Here is an 18,428-nt window from a genome sequence, read left to right on the forward strand (position 1 = left end):
TGAGAGCTCCTTGACACTGGGAGCAAACATGGACACAGATTCTGGTGTTGACTGCCCACCTGGGGCACTTGAATTGGGCAGCTGAGGCTGAACCAGGTTGAGATGAGAAGGGGGAGAGGAGGCAGCTAGGGCAGAGCAGTAGAGCCCACGAACGGAACGGGCCTCAAGCCATCACTATAGGACCACACTTCCAGTGCAGCTAGAGGTAGGGGAGAACTCTGGGGGCCCAAATCTGGAGGGACACAGTGCAGAAAGCCTGCATTTACACACCAGCCATGCGCTGGGCTTCCATGGTCATACTGCATCAGCACCAGTGAAGTGGAACTTTATGGTTTTTCTCTAAATTTCCTCTCTCCCTGCTCCAACTCTAATGGATCAAGCAACAAAAGAAGAAGGAGGAAGTAAGAGGAGGGCATGGACAGTGCCTCCTGCAAGCCTGGGTCAGGGTTGAGTTGAGCATAGGGAAGGAACCCTGAGCTGGATGTGAGCCTGAAGCTTCTGTTTAGATGGGACTGGTCCCTTATGTCCCACCAGTGAGGCATGATCGCCAAAATGAGGTTAGTCACCACCGGTGATGGAAGACTATGGGATCTGCTTGGGGCGATTTCAAGGGGCACAGACTAAGGAACCATGAGAGCATGTGTGAAGGCAGAGAAGGTTCCCGTGGAGTTAGCTTGCTTTGGCTGCAAGAGGAGGTATGTGGCACAAGTTGGCGTGAGCCCAGTGTGAGCAGAGGCTGGGCCATCACCCACAGCTGCTCTGTAGAAGGTTCCAGTGGAGACTGAAGTCTCTTCTCACTCTGATGCCTGTAGAGGGTCCTGGAAGGGTTCCCTTCGCTCCACAATGTCTGAACCTGCCTAGACAAGTCACTCCCTCCCACGGCAGTCAATCTATTTTTGGGCATCATCTTAGTGCAGTTTCCTAAACTGATTTGAAATGTCTCCCTAGTTTTGCACCTGGAACCACAGGGAACCAGCCCACTCCTTTTGGATATTGGAACGTGGAGAGCACAGCTTCCCCAATGCCATCCCTCCTCCAGAAGGATATGGCCCCAGCCCCACTGTCTCCTTCTCCACCACCTTAGGCAAAGCAGCAGTCTTGTAGAGTCAGTGCTGTGTGATCACACTCTTTTTAACATTTATTTTGAGGGCAGTTGTGAGTGTCACAATGGATGGCTAACCATCATCCCCCCCCACCTCCACAGTGACCTAGGGGAGGAGCAGGAAAGTGCCAACTGCAGGCTGGGGATCAGCAAACAGTCCAGACCATCTTCTCCCCCAGGATCCACTTGGAGAGTCGCTGGGTCAGGTGCCACTCTGTGCCCACAACATTGAGGGCATAAGGGCTGAGCAGGGCCATGGGGCTCACACACCAGGCAGCATCGGGGAGAAGCTCAGGGAACGTGCAAAAGTGATCAAGTGATGGGCCAGGATGGAACCAGCCCAGCCTGGGAGCGAGGGAAGGGGTGTGTGCTGGAGGCTGGAGTTCTGGATCCAGGCCGCCTTGGGGGATGGAGTGTTTCCCAGGCTTGACAATGATTATGGCAGGGGCTCACTCCACAGGCAAGTCCTGCCTGCTCCGTGTTCCCAAGTTTGTATGGGGCCACCCGGGCCCTTCACTCAGCCACATCAACGGACAGCATGGCCTTGATTGCGGGGAACTTGTTGCAGGAGAAGTTGGCAAGCAGCTGCTTGGTGCCACTCCGGGTGGGCAGGATCTCAAAACGCACGCGGGACCGCTCTTTGGGGCGCAGGGCTGGCACGCTGATAGGGAAGGGCAGGAGTCAGTGTGAGGCCTCAAGTCCTGCTCTGGTCAAGGTCACTGCTCCTTCAACTCCCTCTAGCTGCCACCCTGGGTCATTGAGCCCTTTCAGCCCTGGGACCCCCTCAGCAAGGGAAGGTAGGGGTCCCATGAGCTCCCAGATAGAAGGACCAGCTCCAAGCACTGAAGGCCTGTACTTCTTTTGAGATCAAGTTTGGTGAACCCCTAAACCAAATGCAAGTGTGCATCCCTATGGGCAGATTCCCAAGTTCAGAGGCTAGCAGAGTTCTGTCTACCCTGCCTGGGGCTCCGGGGAGATCCCTCTGACCCCCTCCCACCATCCCCTACCAGCCCCTCAGTGTGGGACTCACTCGATCTTGAGGCTGCCCAGGAGCAGGCCGCTGCCCTCCACCATCAGCACGCAGTCCTTCACCGGCTCATCCAGTGGGTTGGAAAAGAGCATCTGCACGTTCACGGGCTTTTGCACCCGGGCCTCGTCCAGCACCTGCGGGGAGAGGGCTTGACAGGGTCAGGCCAGACTGCTCGTCTCATCTGCCCTTGAAAGCCGATGGGGTGGTGCCTGAGACTTGGTCATGGGAAAGATATCGCTGGGGACAAAGGAAGGGAGGACCATTTGGTTTAGTCCTCCTAAGTGCCAGTGCCATCCAGGCAGGGGGTCCCTAAGAAATTGCTGTCATCCCCAGGCTACAGACAGGACACCCAAGCCCGGAGGGAGAGGCGTCAGGTTGCAGCAGCTGAAAGCACTTAAGTTCCCAGCTGGGTTCTGAGGCCTTTTCTCATTTCATCTCGGGAAGGGCAGCCCCCACTTCCCAGACATGTGGTCTGCACAGGGCCCTTTATCAGGGGCTGGTCAGAGAAGCAACCTGGACTATTTGTTTGGTCCCAAAGATGAAAGCTTGCACTCCTGCTGAGAAGCAGCCAAGCCTGAGCAGATGCATCACCTCCCTGGGCCTTGACTCCCTCCCTGATAAAGAGGGCTCATCCCTCCCCTCCTCCTTCCTTGGACTAGAAAGGAACAAATGAGATCATGGATGCAGAGAAAAGTGTTTTGGAAACAGAAACTGAAACTAGGTGACAGGTAGATTTTTCTTTTGAGGATCCCTAGAGGTAGCTGTGGAGAAGGCAGTGGCACCCCACTCCAGTACTCTTGTCTGGAAAATCCCATGGACGGAGGAGCCTGGTGGGCTGCAGTCCATGGGGTTGCGAAGAGTCAGACACGACTGAGCGACTTCACTTTCACTTTCACTTTCATGCATTGGAGAAGGAAATGGCAACCCACTTCAGTGTTCTTGCCTGGAGAATCCCAGGGATGGGGGAGCCTGGTGGGCTGCCGTCTATGGGGTCACTTAGAGTTGGACACGACTGAAGTGACTTAGCAGCAGCAGCAGAGGCAGCTGCTTTTTGTTCATCTGGCTTTCCTTTTTCTTGCCACCAATTCTTCCTACAACCCGTTTATAGTAATAAACCTGCAGTTCAGATTGACCCAATAACTGAGAGATTTCTGGTTCCAGAGCCGTTTTCTCTTCTTGCTAGACTTTGCAATGCCTGCCAATAAATTTGTGCATAATTGAAATGTTTTAGAGACCATGGTCTATACCACAATTTCTCCCATGGAACTCACTAGGTGTATGACATGATCTGAAGGGTGAAGCATAATTTTATGCCATTGGGACCCAAGAATATATATAAATGTTGCCATATTTTTTCACACTGATATTCAATTTGAGATTTTCCTATATTTATTTTCCTTTCTTTATGGCTGCTTAGCACTCTGTCCTATTGACCTAAATCTATAAATACACCCAAAGAAGAGGATAGGAGCCACCCCAGAAACCTGTGTCTGATATTGTCAGTAGGTCATGGGCCAATGTGAAGGACCTCAGCCTTTGAAATATAGTTCAGATTGTATGATCTGGTTCTAAAGTCCTCAATGCCTACTCCCAATCATAAATAAGACAATAGGGTGTTGCCCAAATTATTATCTTTTCATACAGATCACCCATGTGCCCTGCTCTGAGTCAGCTCTGCATTAATTCATTCAGTCAAGATTAGATCATCTTGATTCTCTGAAGGCTAAAGTAAAGGAGAAGTTGTGCTAAGAGCAAATTCATACAAAGATGTCTGAAAGAAGAAAGAGCAGATATTTTTAAAAAGGATTAAATAATTCCCAGGCTGTGTGTATTCTGATTTCCTTTTAAAAGATGTTAACGTTCTCTTGAAAGATGAAGCTGATTTGATATGGACATCTAAAAGATGTAGAGCAAATTTTTGAAAAAAAGAGAAAGCTATAAGCAAGTTTGAGGATACTGGATAAGGAAATATAATGGGGGAGAAACTAACTTTATCAAACACTGATAACTTTCACCCTGAATGTTTCATTTCATAGCCTCAAAAATGGCAAACGGCACTTGCTCCCTGTCATTCTACAGGGATGGGGCACGATTCTTGGAAACACCCTAGGAAACCGGAGAGGCTTCTACAATCGTGGATGAAAACTAGGTGGGTGGGACAGAAGGCAAGCCTGGAGCCCAGATGCTCTGTTCTGGTCCTGCTGGTGGAGGGGCCTCTTTCTGTTTCACAATCACCGTGATGGGCCTAGAACGGGGGTGGCTCCCTCTCCCTAACCTTGGAGATGGTAGATCACTCTGGCCCCCATTCTGAAGCACAGTCCAGACTAACCAGGACAATGAGAGAGCTCTATTTCGGGCTAGTGTCAAGGAGCAGGCCCTGGGTCCCCCTGCCATCTGTCTGACATCAGGAATCCCTGAAGCTGGGGTGTAGCTTAGGGAGGGTGGAACGAAGGCAGTCACAAGTTACTCTAGAAGTCTGGGGCTAGGGATTCTAGTGACATTGTGATGGAACAACAACAACAAAAAAGGCAATTGCTGTCTAGACTTCTGGGGCAGATGGTGCAGCAGACTTGTGAGGAGTCTAACCCATGAAGCTCTCTATGGGGTCCCCAGGGAAGACCCCATCTTCCTCATCCATTCATCTGCCTGTCCTTGCCTGCCAGGCCGTCATCCCTAGATTTGGGCTGTCTGGCTCTGGCTGCCTCCACCCTGGGCTGAGGTTGGTGTGGGTAGCGATAGGCTTGGAGTCAGCCCCGTACTTCCAGCACCAGTGCTGAGGAAGGGACAGAGTGGTCTCAAGTGCCTCTCACAGACCTGTGAGAGCCCGTATGCCTGCGTTCCTGAGAGGGAGCCTGGGAGCAGAGCCTGCAGCCAAAAAAATGAGGCATCCTCATTGTCAACTACTGGGGAGATGCTGCTGCTGGGTATGGATTGGCCAGATGTCTTGGAAAGGGCCTGAGGTCTAGCCCTTGCTCTGGCAGGATTTGGCAATTCCTTTCTCTCTGGGTCTCAGTTTACTCATGTGTGAAATGGAAGGGCATGAGAGCTTAAGACCAGGTTTCTAAGAGTCTACAATTCTGTAACTCTGGGGTCTAGAGTCAAGAGATGCATGTGAGTTATGCCCATTTCTGATTTGCTCTACAAATGTGTCTGGGGGCTGGGCTGTGGGTTCCCTGAAAGCAGGACCCAGCTCTTGAGATCTTTTGTGATTCCTGAGTCTGGCACAGCCCAGGACACAGCAGATGTTCAGAGCAAGTGAGCTGAAGAGCCCTCCAGCTGCTCCTCAGCTGGCATCCCCAGTGGGTCTAGAGCTGCAACCAAAGAAGCCGCAGGGCAACATGCCCATGGATCCTTCCAGAGAGGGAGCAAGGACATGCTGTGCTGCGCCACTGGCAGGATCTTAGTTCCTTAACTGGGGATTGAACCTGCACCCTTGGCAGTGACAGCGTGGAGTCCTAACCACTGGACCACTGGGATTTCCCAAGGACATTGCTCTGAGCAGAACTCTTGGCTGATCTTTTGGCAGAGGCTGGAGCCAAGCTGGACCCTGTGCTTGGCCTGTCAGCAGAGAGGGCTTTCCCTGTGGTCTGGGAGGGCTGGGCTAGCACAGAGCAGTGCCCCTTCAGCATCCCTTTACCTCGAGGGTCAGGGTGGGGTTGTCCAGGATGACATCCCTCTCCACCACCACCTCAGGTTCGTCGGTGACCTGGCACACGGCTGTGGTCCGGATCATGTTGTCCGCCTTCAGGTACTTCTCGTACTGAGCATATGTGATCTTTACAGGGTGCTCTATTTCTGGAAGAAGAAACCAGGGAGCAGGGTGAGAGGGGGTGGGGTTGGCTTCTGAAACCTTAAAAGCTGATGCCAAGCTGAGCCAGTGTGGGCTGGCCGGGAGCACCTGGAGCCCAGGCTTGCCTGAGTCCTCCCTGCCGGGCCCTGGGGGAACACCCACCTGCTTCATACCAGCTGCAGAGGGGGGGCCCTGAGACCAAGAAGCTGGCTGGCTAGGTGGATTCCAGGAGGAATCCTCCCTCAGGATTTCCTCCCTCAGGCTTCCTCCCTGTCCTGGTAAATATCAGAGGGCAAATTTCCATCTAAGGGGCAGGGAAGAATATGAGTATTAACTCATTGCCCAATACGGAAAACAGTAATGATGACAACATGATAATAACTAGCAAGGGAAGCCAGGGGCTGGCTACATAGGAGCTCGGTCCTCTCAGGTGACCGTATAGCCTGGGATCCTATTGCAACAGCATCTGAACCACCACCCTACTTCTGGTCTCTCCTGCTTCCAAGTCACCCACACGCACCAGTCAGGTGGGCTTTAGAAGCACTTTTCCCCCAAATCATGTCACTCTTCTTCTGTGTCACCTGAAAAATCTCCTGTGGTCCCTCACTGCCTCAGGAATAAAGTTCAGACCCCTCAGTATGGTCCTGTGTCAACCTCTTCCTCAAAAGACTGTTCCTTCCCACACTTCTCATTGTCCTTTTGACAACACAGGTGCTTACCACCTCCATGCACTGAGTCACAAGCTCCCCTCAGATGGAAAGGCCTTCCCCAGCTTTTCTCCTTTTCTCTGGCTCCTCCCCAAGCCTCAAGACCCCTCTCTGACTCACTGGGCAAGCAACCGGGGGCCTCGCCTGCCTCTGGGTGCTCTCCCCCTCCCTCATGCAGTCATGCTAGGTGGTCAGGGGGTGCCCGGCACCTACAGGTCACACACTCCTTGAGGTGAGGCTGAAATGAGGGAGCTGTCTCAGCTTTTAGCACTGGAGGGATTTACCCAGCCTGCCCCAAATACGGAGACGACAGCCCCTGGCATCTGCTGGTCCAGCTCCCTTGGCCAGTGAACCCTGAGGCTCAGGAAAGGAGGGAGACTTAACAGTCATCCAGAGAGTAGGTGATGATGTCAGGACTCCAAGACCATTTTGCCTGCCTCCTCCTGCCTTCCCATTTAACTCTATTGCCTCTTGTAGAAGTACAGATTTTTAAAAAGCATTTCCCTCACATAACTTATTTTTGGCCTACAAAAATAGCTCTTCCCTTGAGCTTTGAAGGTAAATAACAGCCAGCTGGGTACTTTTGTTATAAGGAAGATTTCTGCTCAGTTCTGCCAGAAGACAGGTTGCTAGGGGATGCTGCCTCCTGACAGGTGTGATACCTCTCAGTTTCTCTGTAGACAAAATTTTTTCAAGATGGGCTGTATAAGTAATCAGTTTTTATTAGTTCCTTATGTGAAGCAAATAGCCACCCCACCCTTATTAATCTGCTTTGTTAAGTCCAGGCTTTTCATAACAGCTTGAAGGATTTTACAGGGCACACCTGCCTTCTAATCCTTTCACAGCCCGAGCCTCTCTCTGCTCCACCTCGTTCCCCTCCCATCTGTGCTACCCAGGAGAACCAACTCACTCTTCCTCCCAGAGGCTCAGGCCTCCAAGAAAACCCATCACTGTCGCTGGAAATCAAGAACCTTCACCCACCCACTGGAGCTGTGGGGGAAACACTGGTGGGAATTCAAGCCCTCATGGTATATTGCAACCCTTCTAGGGTCCCGGAAAGTGATTCATTGTGGGATGGGGCTAAGGTAGGCTGGGAGCTGGAAAGGGGAAGGGGTCGCAGCAGTAAAACCTAGAAAATGGGTGGTGGCACTGGATTTCATGTTAGGAAGTCTAGGACCAGGATCTGGCATTGCCACCTACTAGCCATGACACTTAATCTTTTAAGGGAATCACAATCTCTCCAAGCCTCAGTTTCTGGCTCTGTAAAAGGAATGCTGAAATCTGTCCTTGTAGAAGGTCAAATGTGATAGTACATAAGAGCATATAAGGAAGCGCTCTGCACACTGGGCAAAATGGTATGTGAGGGATATTGTGGTTTGCCTATTAACTGCCAATGTCTTCCTCCTTTTTCCTCCAGGGCATGAAAGTATTTTGGTTGGCACCACCCCCACTTGTACTGCTCACCAGGTGCTGTTTCCTTCCTTAATCAGTTGATTTGGTTCCAATAGGAATGCTCCAACCCCAAGAGAATACCAGCTACCATGAATATGTGGCATCCCAGCAGCCTACAGGTTGCATTACCTTCTTCAGGATTCAGGGATTTAGTGACAGAGTCCTTCCACACCTCGTGTACAAGTGTGCCATTATAGACGATGGTCCAGGCTGTCATATTCACCGTCACTGTCTTGGTATCACTTGTTAGGTTTTTGAGCATTAGGATCAGGTTGACTTCTTTGCCCACTGCCAGTACACCAGCGATCTTGAACTTCCCAGATATGCTAGGCTCCCGTTCCTCTCTTGCCAGGCTGCTTGCAGATGTTGCGCTAAATGACGCTCTGGGTTTAAGCTTCCCCAAAGCCTTTTCAAATACTTGTCTTTCCTGGCTGGAACCTGTGTGGTGGGAAAACAGAGAAGTATCTCAGAGATGTGGTGGCAATGTGAACAAAGAACAGTGCCCTGCCTGGAAAGGTGGCCTGGAACTAACAGTGGTTCTGCGGCTTGCACAATGATTCTAATCCAAGCAAGTGTCTGACCTCCTCCAGGTCCCCATTTCACCCTCCTTAACATGTGTCTGACCTCCAAGCAGGTGTCTGACCTCCCCCAGGTCTCCATTTCATTCTCCTTAACTCACAGCCCAACTCTTCCAATCAGCTCAAATTTCCATCGAGCTATAGGGAAAGTTGCATAAAATACCTAGCTTGATATTTTGCTTAGGTTAATTAGGTTAGATCCCATCCTTCCTTCACTCTCTCCATCTCTCCCTCCCTTCATTCCTTCCTCCTTCCCTCCTTTCTTTCTTTTAATAAAAAGTCCTTTGTGAGACTTAAAGAACAAAGTGGGTGTTAGTCGCTCAGTCATTATGTCTGACTCTTTGCAACCATGGACTGTAGCCCACCAGGCTCCTCTGTCTATGGAATTCTCCAGGCAAGAACACTGGAGTGGGTAGCCATTCCTTTCTCCAGAGGATCTTCCTGACCCAGAGATTGAACCCAGGTCTCCTGCATTGCAGGCAGATTCTTTACCATCTGAGCCACCAGGGAAGCCCAAAGAACAAACTGATAATTTAAAAAAATAACAAGTCTGAGCTTAAAAAAGTTAGAATGAGTTCATAAGTGAAAAAACTATGATTTAGAATTACCTCACTGAAAAAAATTCCAAACCACTTTATTATGTTATTCTGCTTTATTTCTAATGATGCTTTGGGAATTGGAGAGTGGAACTTTTGTCTATGTCAGTTGACAAGAACTTCCCACAGTTGGTATGGTTCCAGGTTACGACTAGTTTAACTGTTGAGAGAGTTCAGGTTTCAAAAACACAGAGGCTGAACCGCAGGATGGGTTCAGCCTTTGCTGTGGGTGCTGCTGAATGTGATACTATAAATAGTCCCCAGAAAATGGCCAAGATTATGGCCGAAAAATCACGGCTCTTGGGGCACAAAGAGCTGATAACCAACTCCAAGCCTCTTGGAGTCAGGGTAGACCACACAGTGCACATAAGTCTCCTTACCTTGACCAGAAGATAGATCCACTAACAAGGAGAAGATATTGACCTTCCAGTAACATGGACAGAGAAACACAAAGAAGAATGACCATTTACGCTCCTGCCCCTAACCTCCCCAACAAACCTGTGAAATTTTAAGATGACTTATTAGAAGCACTTTATCATTTAGTGAAATCTTTCCTATAAGTTACATGTAACAACTGGCAGAGACCCCAAAGACACCTAAGCACATCACGTTAGAGTTAAGGTCCTAAAGGGGAGTGTCTGGTCCAAGTAGTTGGTAATCTGAGAATTAGGGGTGGAAAGAGGGCTAGTCCCCAGAAGTCTAGACCTGAAGTCTAGTAGTTCCTCCCACACATCCTGCTGAAAAGAAGACAGGCAGCCAAATTACCCAAGTTGATAGCTCCTGGTGGGCTGGGTTCCTTTCGGTGCCTTCCCATTCTCTAGCCGAGCTGTAAATCCACACCCAGGTCTGACGGTTGAGCAGGGAGCTGAGCCTCTGTGCCCAGAACCTCGAAGCAGTTGTGTTTGCACAATGAGTCTCAGAGCCTAGACACCTATATAGGTCACCTGCCAGGCTTACTCAAGACTAAGCTTCCTGCTACTGTTTTTTCCTTTGGTGTTGCTGTTGCGCAAATGCTTAGCAACCCATTTTATGGGCTTTTCCTCCCTGCGGCCATCAGACACAAGCTAGCATCATTAGGTAAGGGAGGCTGGGCAACAACAGGTGGGGTGATCAGTCCTGCTGTCACCCAGGGGCTGGGCCATTGCCAGGGGTCCAGCAGGGATTCCTCCACCTGGCTGTGGTCCCTCCTCATTGCTCAGGAGGTTTGGCTGGGACAGTCAGAGCCCCCAAGAAGTGGAATTAAGGTGTGACACTCAGATAAGGTGCCCCACAGCATCACACAACTGTATAGGCAGTGTGTTTCAAAAATCCCTTTGGGAGGTCATTCCGATGAGGCTGCAGATGTTCAAGTTGATAAAAACCATCACTATTTATTAAGTCCTCACTATGGGCCAGGCACTGCCCTTGATACTGTCTATATACTAGCTCATTTAAATCCCCTTGAAGAGAGGCCTTGCTCTTCTCATTTTACAGGTGAGGAAGTGAGGGATCAGAGATGCTAAGAACTGTGCTTGAGGTTACACAGCTATAAGGGGTAGGGCAGAGTTCACCTCTTGCCCGGGGTTATCCGCTCCTTGGCCCCTACCCTTGTTTCTACATCAGAACACTGTTGAGAATGCTTGTCACACTCACGCCTGACCCCCGGCCTGTGAGCTCTGGAGGGGCAGGCGCCCATCTACAGGGTGCTTCCTAGCCTCCTGGAGCTGAGCATGAATGGGCACTCGGGGAGGTTTCAGTACATGCTTGCTGACTGAGAGAAAGGCCATGTGACCCCAGTGGGAGGAATGGGCTGCAGAGGTACACTGGGGTCTAATGGAAAGCACCAATCTCATTACTCTGGTGCCTGCAAAGGACCCACACCCAGCAGCTCATCCCCTGGACTTGGAGCCTACCCCCCCGCTCAGCTTCCCTCTTTTGTATATGGCAGCCAGCAGCAGCAGCCATCCAGGGCACCGAGTTGTGGGGTTTACTTTAGGGTGCACATGGGTACCTTCTCGAGAACACTTTTCTTGACACCTCAGAATCGGCAGTGAGGACCCGCTAAAGCAACTATTTCAAAGCGTTTAGAATGACACATCGATCCCATTAAGGAGTGACTGGCCTGCTAGAGCAAGCGTTAATTCACTTTGGCCTATTTCTAAAATGAACATCACCTTCAAATGTAGAATTTTGTCACTATTGAGATTCCTCAGAGGTATTAATTTGCTAACACTGAAAGCAACTTCTGAAACAGCAACACATGTAATTTGTGTTAAAGGTGGCCTCCTACCAACTAGGCTTCTAGGTGACTTTAAGGGGATCAGTACTCAAGTGGATGCTGATGATCTTAGGGACTCAGGCATTGTTCTCGTGGTGTAGGAGGTGTCCCCACCTCATCTGGCTTTCAGGGAGGCCACTGAAGTGGACAAAGCAGTCCCCATGTCTCTGGGGACCGTCCATTTCTTTTTTCAGAGGATGTTTCCTGCTTGTGCTTCTTAGAGGCAAGGGGAGTGGGCTGACAGAGACCCCTAGGGGGTCTTCTGTGGGGGCCATGTTTCTCCCTGTGATGTTCAATCATGGGGCTGTCATCCCAATGGTGCAATTGGCAAAGGGACACAGCTGGAGATGAGCTAGACTGACAGCTGCCTGAGTCCTTCAGCACTTCAGCGCACTTCTGCTGGCACCGCGTCTGCCTATGATGGTTTTGTCCCCACAGGAAACAGTCTGGGGAACTGGGCATTAGATGCCAGGGAGCAGTCCTAACATTCAGGCACAGCTGGCTGAGAAAGCAGGAGGAGCATGAGCAAGTTTTCCTTCTCCCGCCTCAAGGCTGTCTTCCCACCATCAGGCCCTGGGTGGCACAGCCCATCCAAGCCCCTCCTACCTTCTGGATACTTGTACTTTTCGGTGACATCCATGCGAGAGTTGCTGCCCACCGCCTTGGTACTGATGTATTTGCCAACGCTGTGAGTGTCTGAGGAATTCTTCTTCAAGGCACCATTTGACTCATAGATCCATGTGATGCGGTCGGCATTGACCTCCGCAAAGATGAAGGGCATGTCGAAGTCCCAGTTCACGTTACCCTCTCGGATAGCGATCACCGAAGCAGGGCCGCACTGGAACACCCCTGGGGGCCAGGGTGCAGAGGTTGGATGCATGCCAAAGCCAGGCCCCTCTGCAACAGCCCGCTCATGGCCTGTTCCTCTGGGGGCCCTTCCCACCGCCCAGCTCCCCTGCCTCTACCCCAAACTCCTTCATCGCTGACTGTCTGCTCTCCTCTTTGGGCACTCAGCAAGACCCTCTGGGGCTACTGTTATCTTGTGCAATAGCACTCTGCTCAGACTTCAGCTCCACAGAAGACGGCCCACTCCCGCATTCTGTAGGTGCATAATTTGTGCTATCCCCCTGCCCTTAGTCTGTTTCCTAAAGAGGAAAGTCTGAGTGTCTCGTGCTCAGGGCTGCCTCTTTTCTACTCTGCAAGTATTCTTCCTAAATCTCACCCTCCTGTTTTGGAAGACTTCTCTGCAAACCCAGCCTACAGAGATGTCCTGCTTCTTTGGGCTCCCAAGCCCTGACCATCACCTCCCTTCTTGAGCACTCAGCGTAGCTAGCTCAGAGAGATAGGCAGGTAGGTGCATGGATACATAGAGAGATGGACAGATAGGTAGATAGATTCATAGATGGATGGGTGGATGGAAGGACATAGATGTAGATGCAGGTATAGATACACAGATACAGTTTCTTTTGTGAAATGCCCAGATGATAAAAAGCAAGTTACAGCAGAATAGAAGAATATTATTCCATTTGTGTTTATAAAACAAACACACACACTTGTATAAGTCTGAAACAGTGACAGTGACTTTCAGCTTTTTTTTTTTTTTTTTACCATGATCTCTAGAAATAAGATTTTACATCATGGCACATATATGGTCCTGAAACAAAAATTCCAGAGGACAATTCTTATTCTTAATATCCAATACACTCTGATAGTTTCTTTTTCTTTCCTCTCCTCACTCCTTTCCATGCTATTCTATTTCATTTCTTAAAACAATGGTCACAACCCATTAACTTGATTTTATAACCACTAATGAGTTGCAGTGGGAAGTTTGAATAGTGGCCTAGAAAATACCTGGAAGTTACCCTCCTCACACCCAAGTTCCCTGAACCTCATTGCTTCTGGTAGAGATGTTGCAGCAAGGGAGGGGGGTAAGACTTCATTTTGATTGTAAGTCCTTTTGAAATGATTTGAATTTTTTTTAACCATGTGCATATATGACTTTTATAATTTTTCTAAGTTTGAAAGAAACAAGTGAAAATGAAGATAATGAGCAAAAATGCTCTGGAGGTCAAGGGAAGGAAGAGGAAGGGTTCCTGGAGAGCCCAATGCCCAAGATCTGATGGGAGAGTGGCAAGAGGTGGGGACACAGGGTCAGGGAGGGGCCAGCCTGAGAGAAGGAGAGCTCAGCCTGGCAGGGGACACCCGGAAGGTGAGAGGGGTGCTGGGGGCTGTGAGCATAGTGGCCTGGAGCTGAGCCAGGGAATCTGGGCTAAGTCCCAAGGCAAAGGGAAACGGAAGGTTTCTGTGCTGGGAGGGATGGGCTACTAGAGGCTGTGTGGGAGAATCACTGTTAGCAGGGGACCGTTCCCTTCCCTATTGTCAGGCATGGGCCAGGGCCTTTGCAGCAGTTGTGTGGGAGCAGGGATGTCATTCATTTAAATAGCAGCCTGAACCAAGCCAATTAAGAGGAAAATCTACTTTGAAAATATTTTTGTTTTAATCCCTCTCTGTGCCCTCCAAAGGCAGAGAAGATTTAGGTGATCTTGCTGTGCCGCTTTCCACCATTGTAAAGACTGAGAGGTCATGACTTAGAGCCAAACCCAGAGAAGAGGGGCACCAGCCGGCTGACAGAAGATTGGTTACCTTGGCTTCTCTCCTGCGGGGTGGCGTCCAGAACCTGCCATCCACTGTACGAAGGGCCCAGGTCAGGCCGCACAAACCAGGCTTCATTCCAGACGTGGAAATTCCTGCAGACAGAACCATACGCTGCGGAGCTTGGCCAAGGCCACACAGTACAGGAATGGCAAAGCCCCACATCTCTGATCTGACACTGCAGTGCCCTCGTACTCAAGTGAGTTTACTCTGGGCCAGTTATTGTGTTAGACCTCGGCGAGCACTGTCTCCTTAAATTCTCACAGCAAGGTTAAATGGGTACTCCTTTTATGCTCATCTCATAAAAGGGGAAACTGAGGTTCAGAGAAGTCAAGCAGCTAACAATGCAAAGTCAAAGTGTGGACCCAGCTATGCCTAACTCCAAAATCGCCAGGTTCTACTGCCTTTCTGAGGAGCAGAATGGATCTAGGTTAGAGCCAAGACCCAGCGAGCAAACCCACACAGCTTTCTCTTGTGCATCCTGTTGGGGTACACTACTGTATTTCATGTGGGATGAAAATGAATGGGGTACAGAAGAGTGACAGGTCTGGCTAAGAGCCACAAAGCCCTGAGGTTAAGGTCTGAATAGAAGAATATGCACATGCCAGTCTTAAAATGTTCTTCATCAGTGGAGCCCCTCATCTTCCAATCTGCATGTTCTCAGTCATTGGTCCCCTCCCTCACCAGCTGTAAATAGTTATCCAAAGCTTTCTTCATTCTTTATTCTGCCCTCTATTCTCCTCCTCTCCAATCCCACAACAACTACATTAGCATTGGCAGTTTTGGGTCCAGCTTGGAAGAAAATGTAAGTCTGACATAAATTCAAGTTCTATTCAACTTGAAAAAAAATTTTTTTATATTCATGAGGTGGAAAAGATAGTTTTAAGCAGAGAACCAACTTCAGAATGATACATATGACTAGGTAAAAATATTAAGCTTTCATATACCAAGTAAACAAAGAGACTATAGTTCTGTTTCCAGCATGGAGGAATAAGCTCATAATAGATAGTCTCTTGTGCAAAAACAACAAACTGACAAAAGATAACTATCTGAGAGTAAGCAAAGTAGGAGGATTTTGGAAGGGTGTCAAAACTTTGAGGAAGAGACTAGCATGGAGCAAGTTGTGCTTTGGTGACCTTGTTCCTAAGGACAGCTGCAGTAGATGTACAATGCAGAGCAATAAAAATTCCAACAGACAGTCCACATCTTTCTGACCTGAGGAGTTAAACAAACACACCCTGGATTAACCAGAATCACTAGAGAGTGTGGGAGAAGTCTTGGAAAGGAAAGTCAGAAAGCGGAACCCAGATTTGTATATTAACTCTGCCTAAGCTTCTGGGTGACCCCTGAGCTAGGCATATACAAGGCAAACCACAAACAGTCCAGATAAAAATTTTACAAATGAACTGAAACTTGGGCTCCTGCCCAACACAGGTGAGACAGAGTTTGCAGTTTGAGCCTACCCCAGGTAGGCTCCTAAGACAAAATGCAGAATCAAGACATAGCCAATGACCAGGATACAATCCCCAATTAATGAACATCTAAAGAACCAGAAAAATATCACTTATCCTCAAGGCAAAAGACAATCAACAGAAATTAACCCTTAGATAATCTGGATGTTAGAATTATTGGGTAAAGACTTTAAAGTAGTTTTGATAATTTTGATCAATGGAATAAAGAAAAATATGCTCACAACAAATGAAACGAGGGAACCTCTTAGCAGAAAAATAGAAAATATAGAAAAAGAGCCAAATGGAAAATTTTAACTGGAAAAAAGGCCAGTATCTGAAATTAATTCAATGGATGGCTTACTAGCAGAATAGAGATAACAGAGGAAAGAGTAAACTTGAAGACAGATCAGTATAAATTATCCCGTCTGAAGAAGAGAGAGGAAAAAAAGGTTGAAAAAAATCAGTAAAATAGGGAAAATACATGCAACATGTATATTAGACAGAGACTTACTATAATGAATATTATAAAGTATTTACAAATCAATAAGTCACAAAAGAACCTGTTCCCAGGTGGCTCAGTGATAAAGCCAGATTCTCCTATCTGCAATGCAGGAGATACAGGTTTGATCCCTGAGTAAGGAAGATCCCCTGGAAAAGGAAATGGCTACCCACTCCAGTATTCTTGCCTGGGAAATCCCATGAAGAGATTAACCTGGTTGGCTGCAGTCCTTGGTGTTACAAAAAAGTTAGGAACTAAACAACAACAAGACACAAAAGAAGTCAGGCATGCCAATGTTGGACAATGAGCAGGCAATTTTCATAAGCAATAAAAATGTTCACCGAACATATGAAAATAGTATTAACTTCACCACAATTAAAAGAAAATTAAGGCTGATTTGTGTTGTTGTGTGGCAGAAAACAATATAACATTGTAGAGCATTTATCCTCCAATAAAAAATTAAAATGACCAAGAGATATCATCACCCCTATTAGACTGACAAAGATGAAAGCATAGGATGATGCCCATTGCTGTGTGGGAAAAGCACTGTCATACACTACTGGTGGGAGTTTAAATGTGTATGACATTTGTGAAAGGCAATTTGGCAATCAGTGTGAAAAACCTTTAAAAATCTACATACCCACTGAACCAGTAATCCAACTTCTAGAAATTTCTCCTATAAAAACCCTCACATTCATGCACATAGATGTACACGGGAAAATGTTCACTAAAGTGTTGTTTGTAATAGCAAAAATAATGGAGGAAAAGTTTACCAATAAGGAGATGGTTAGACATATTGTGACACAACCATCCAACAGAATATCATGCAGCTGTCCAAAAGAATGAGCAAAATCAATCTAGCATTTACATAGAAAGATGTCTAAATTATATCACCAAGTAAGAAAAATTACAAGAGTGTGTATGTGTATGCATAAGCTTATAAAAATATATACTGATATGATGAACCTATTTTGATTTAGAAAATATATATTCTTGAGATTTCTTACAATTGTGAAAAAAGTCATCATAAAAAAAGTAGTGGGAGTCCCTTATAATTCCATTATCTTAGATAATCACAGTTTAAGTAATGGTTTGGTGTAAGTATTGTGCATATGGACAGATTTTGGTGCATATGAACTAAGTTGTACATTATTTATTTCTGCAATGTTTTCATTTTCTATAATGAAAATTACTTATTACTTCTACAATTTTGTAATTACAAAATATGTGTGTTAAGTTGTTTCAGTCGTGTCCGACTCTGTGTGACCCCATGGAGTTTAGCCTGCCAGGCTCTTCTGTCCATGGGATTTTCCAGGCAAGAATACTGGAGTGTGTTGCTATGCCCTCCTCCAGGGGATTTTTCCAACCCAGGGATTGAACCCACATCTCTGAAGTCTTCTGCATTGGCAGGCAGTTCTTTACCACTAGCACCACCTGGGAAGCTCTAATTACAAAATAAATGAATATTTTAAAATATGTATATTATATAAACACTAATAGCTAACACAGTTAAGTGTCAACACAGAATAATACTGTCTGTGTTATGTCTTAATCTTCACAGTGTTCTTATAAGGGAAGATAGGAATAAGTGTTATCCTCTTTCAACAATTCTGGAAACTGAGGCATAGAGAAGTGAAGTGACTTGTTCAAACTCTCAAAGTCAGTAAATAGGCAGCATTGGATTTTAACCCAGGCAGAAGTGCTGCAATGTCCATGCTTTTAACTACCAAACGATATTGTCTCTCTCAATTTTAATTTATTGATAAAGGAAGATATTAAATGTTCTAAAAGAGACCATTTAATCTGGTCCCATTTGGGTAATTATTACTCAACACACATACATCTAATGTGTGTGAGTATAAACAGCATGAATGTCTGGAAGGCTCTAACTCATAATATTATTAGTGTTTTTCTTTGGGTAGCTATATTACTATGACTCTCATTAATTTATTTTTTATTGTTTTATAATCAGGAAAAAGTGTTTTCATTTTACATTTTGTAAGATGAAACTTGCAAGCCTTTCCATGGGGACCAGAACCAGAGTTCTACACTATACAGTTGTCAGGAGTTAGAAGAGCTTCCTAAGTACTTATCAGGTGCACTATGACCCTGCTAGATTCTTCAGGGGAAAGGGGAAGAGCTAAAAAGTCAGTTCCAAAACAAGACAGAAGGGATAAGGCCATGAGAAGTGAATAAACAGATAATGAAAAAAATCAACCAATGATAGGAGTGGAAAGAAAGCAATCCCTTACTCACTACTGTAATGAAACATAGCTCATTACAAAATTTCTGGAAGGCAATAGCAATAGGTGTC

General features: G+C 47.3%; 1 protein-coding gene across 1 annotated transcript in view; it reads right to left on the reverse strand.

The window, feature by feature from the left end:
* Positions 1-1,113: 1,113 nt before the first annotated feature.
* Positions 1,114-18,428, reverse strand: part of TGM3 (transglutaminase 3) — a 41,933-nt gene continuing 24,618 nt past the window's right edge. The window contains exons 8-13 of the mRNA XM_043480322.1: positions 14,156-14,259; positions 12,119-12,361; positions 8,211-8,519; positions 5,770-5,927; positions 2,133-2,266; positions 1,114-1,763 (exon numbers count right to left, since the gene is read on the reverse strand). Of these exons, the coding sequence (XP_043336257.1) occupies positions 1,616-1,763; positions 2,133-2,266; positions 5,770-5,927; positions 8,211-8,519; positions 12,119-12,361; positions 14,156-14,259 (1,096 nt within the window). The 3' untranslated portion in view covers positions 1,114-1,615. The remainder of the gene's footprint in view (positions 1,764-2,132; positions 2,267-5,769; positions 5,928-8,210; positions 8,520-12,118; positions 12,362-14,155; positions 14,260-18,428) is intronic.

Source organism: Cervus canadensis, chromosome 10 (assembly GCF_019320065.1).
Source record: "Cervus canadensis isolate Bull #8, Minnesota chromosome 10, ASM1932006v1, whole genome shotgun sequence".
Taxonomy (NCBI): domain Eukaryota; kingdom Metazoa; phylum Chordata; class Mammalia; order Artiodactyla; family Cervidae; genus Cervus; species Cervus canadensis.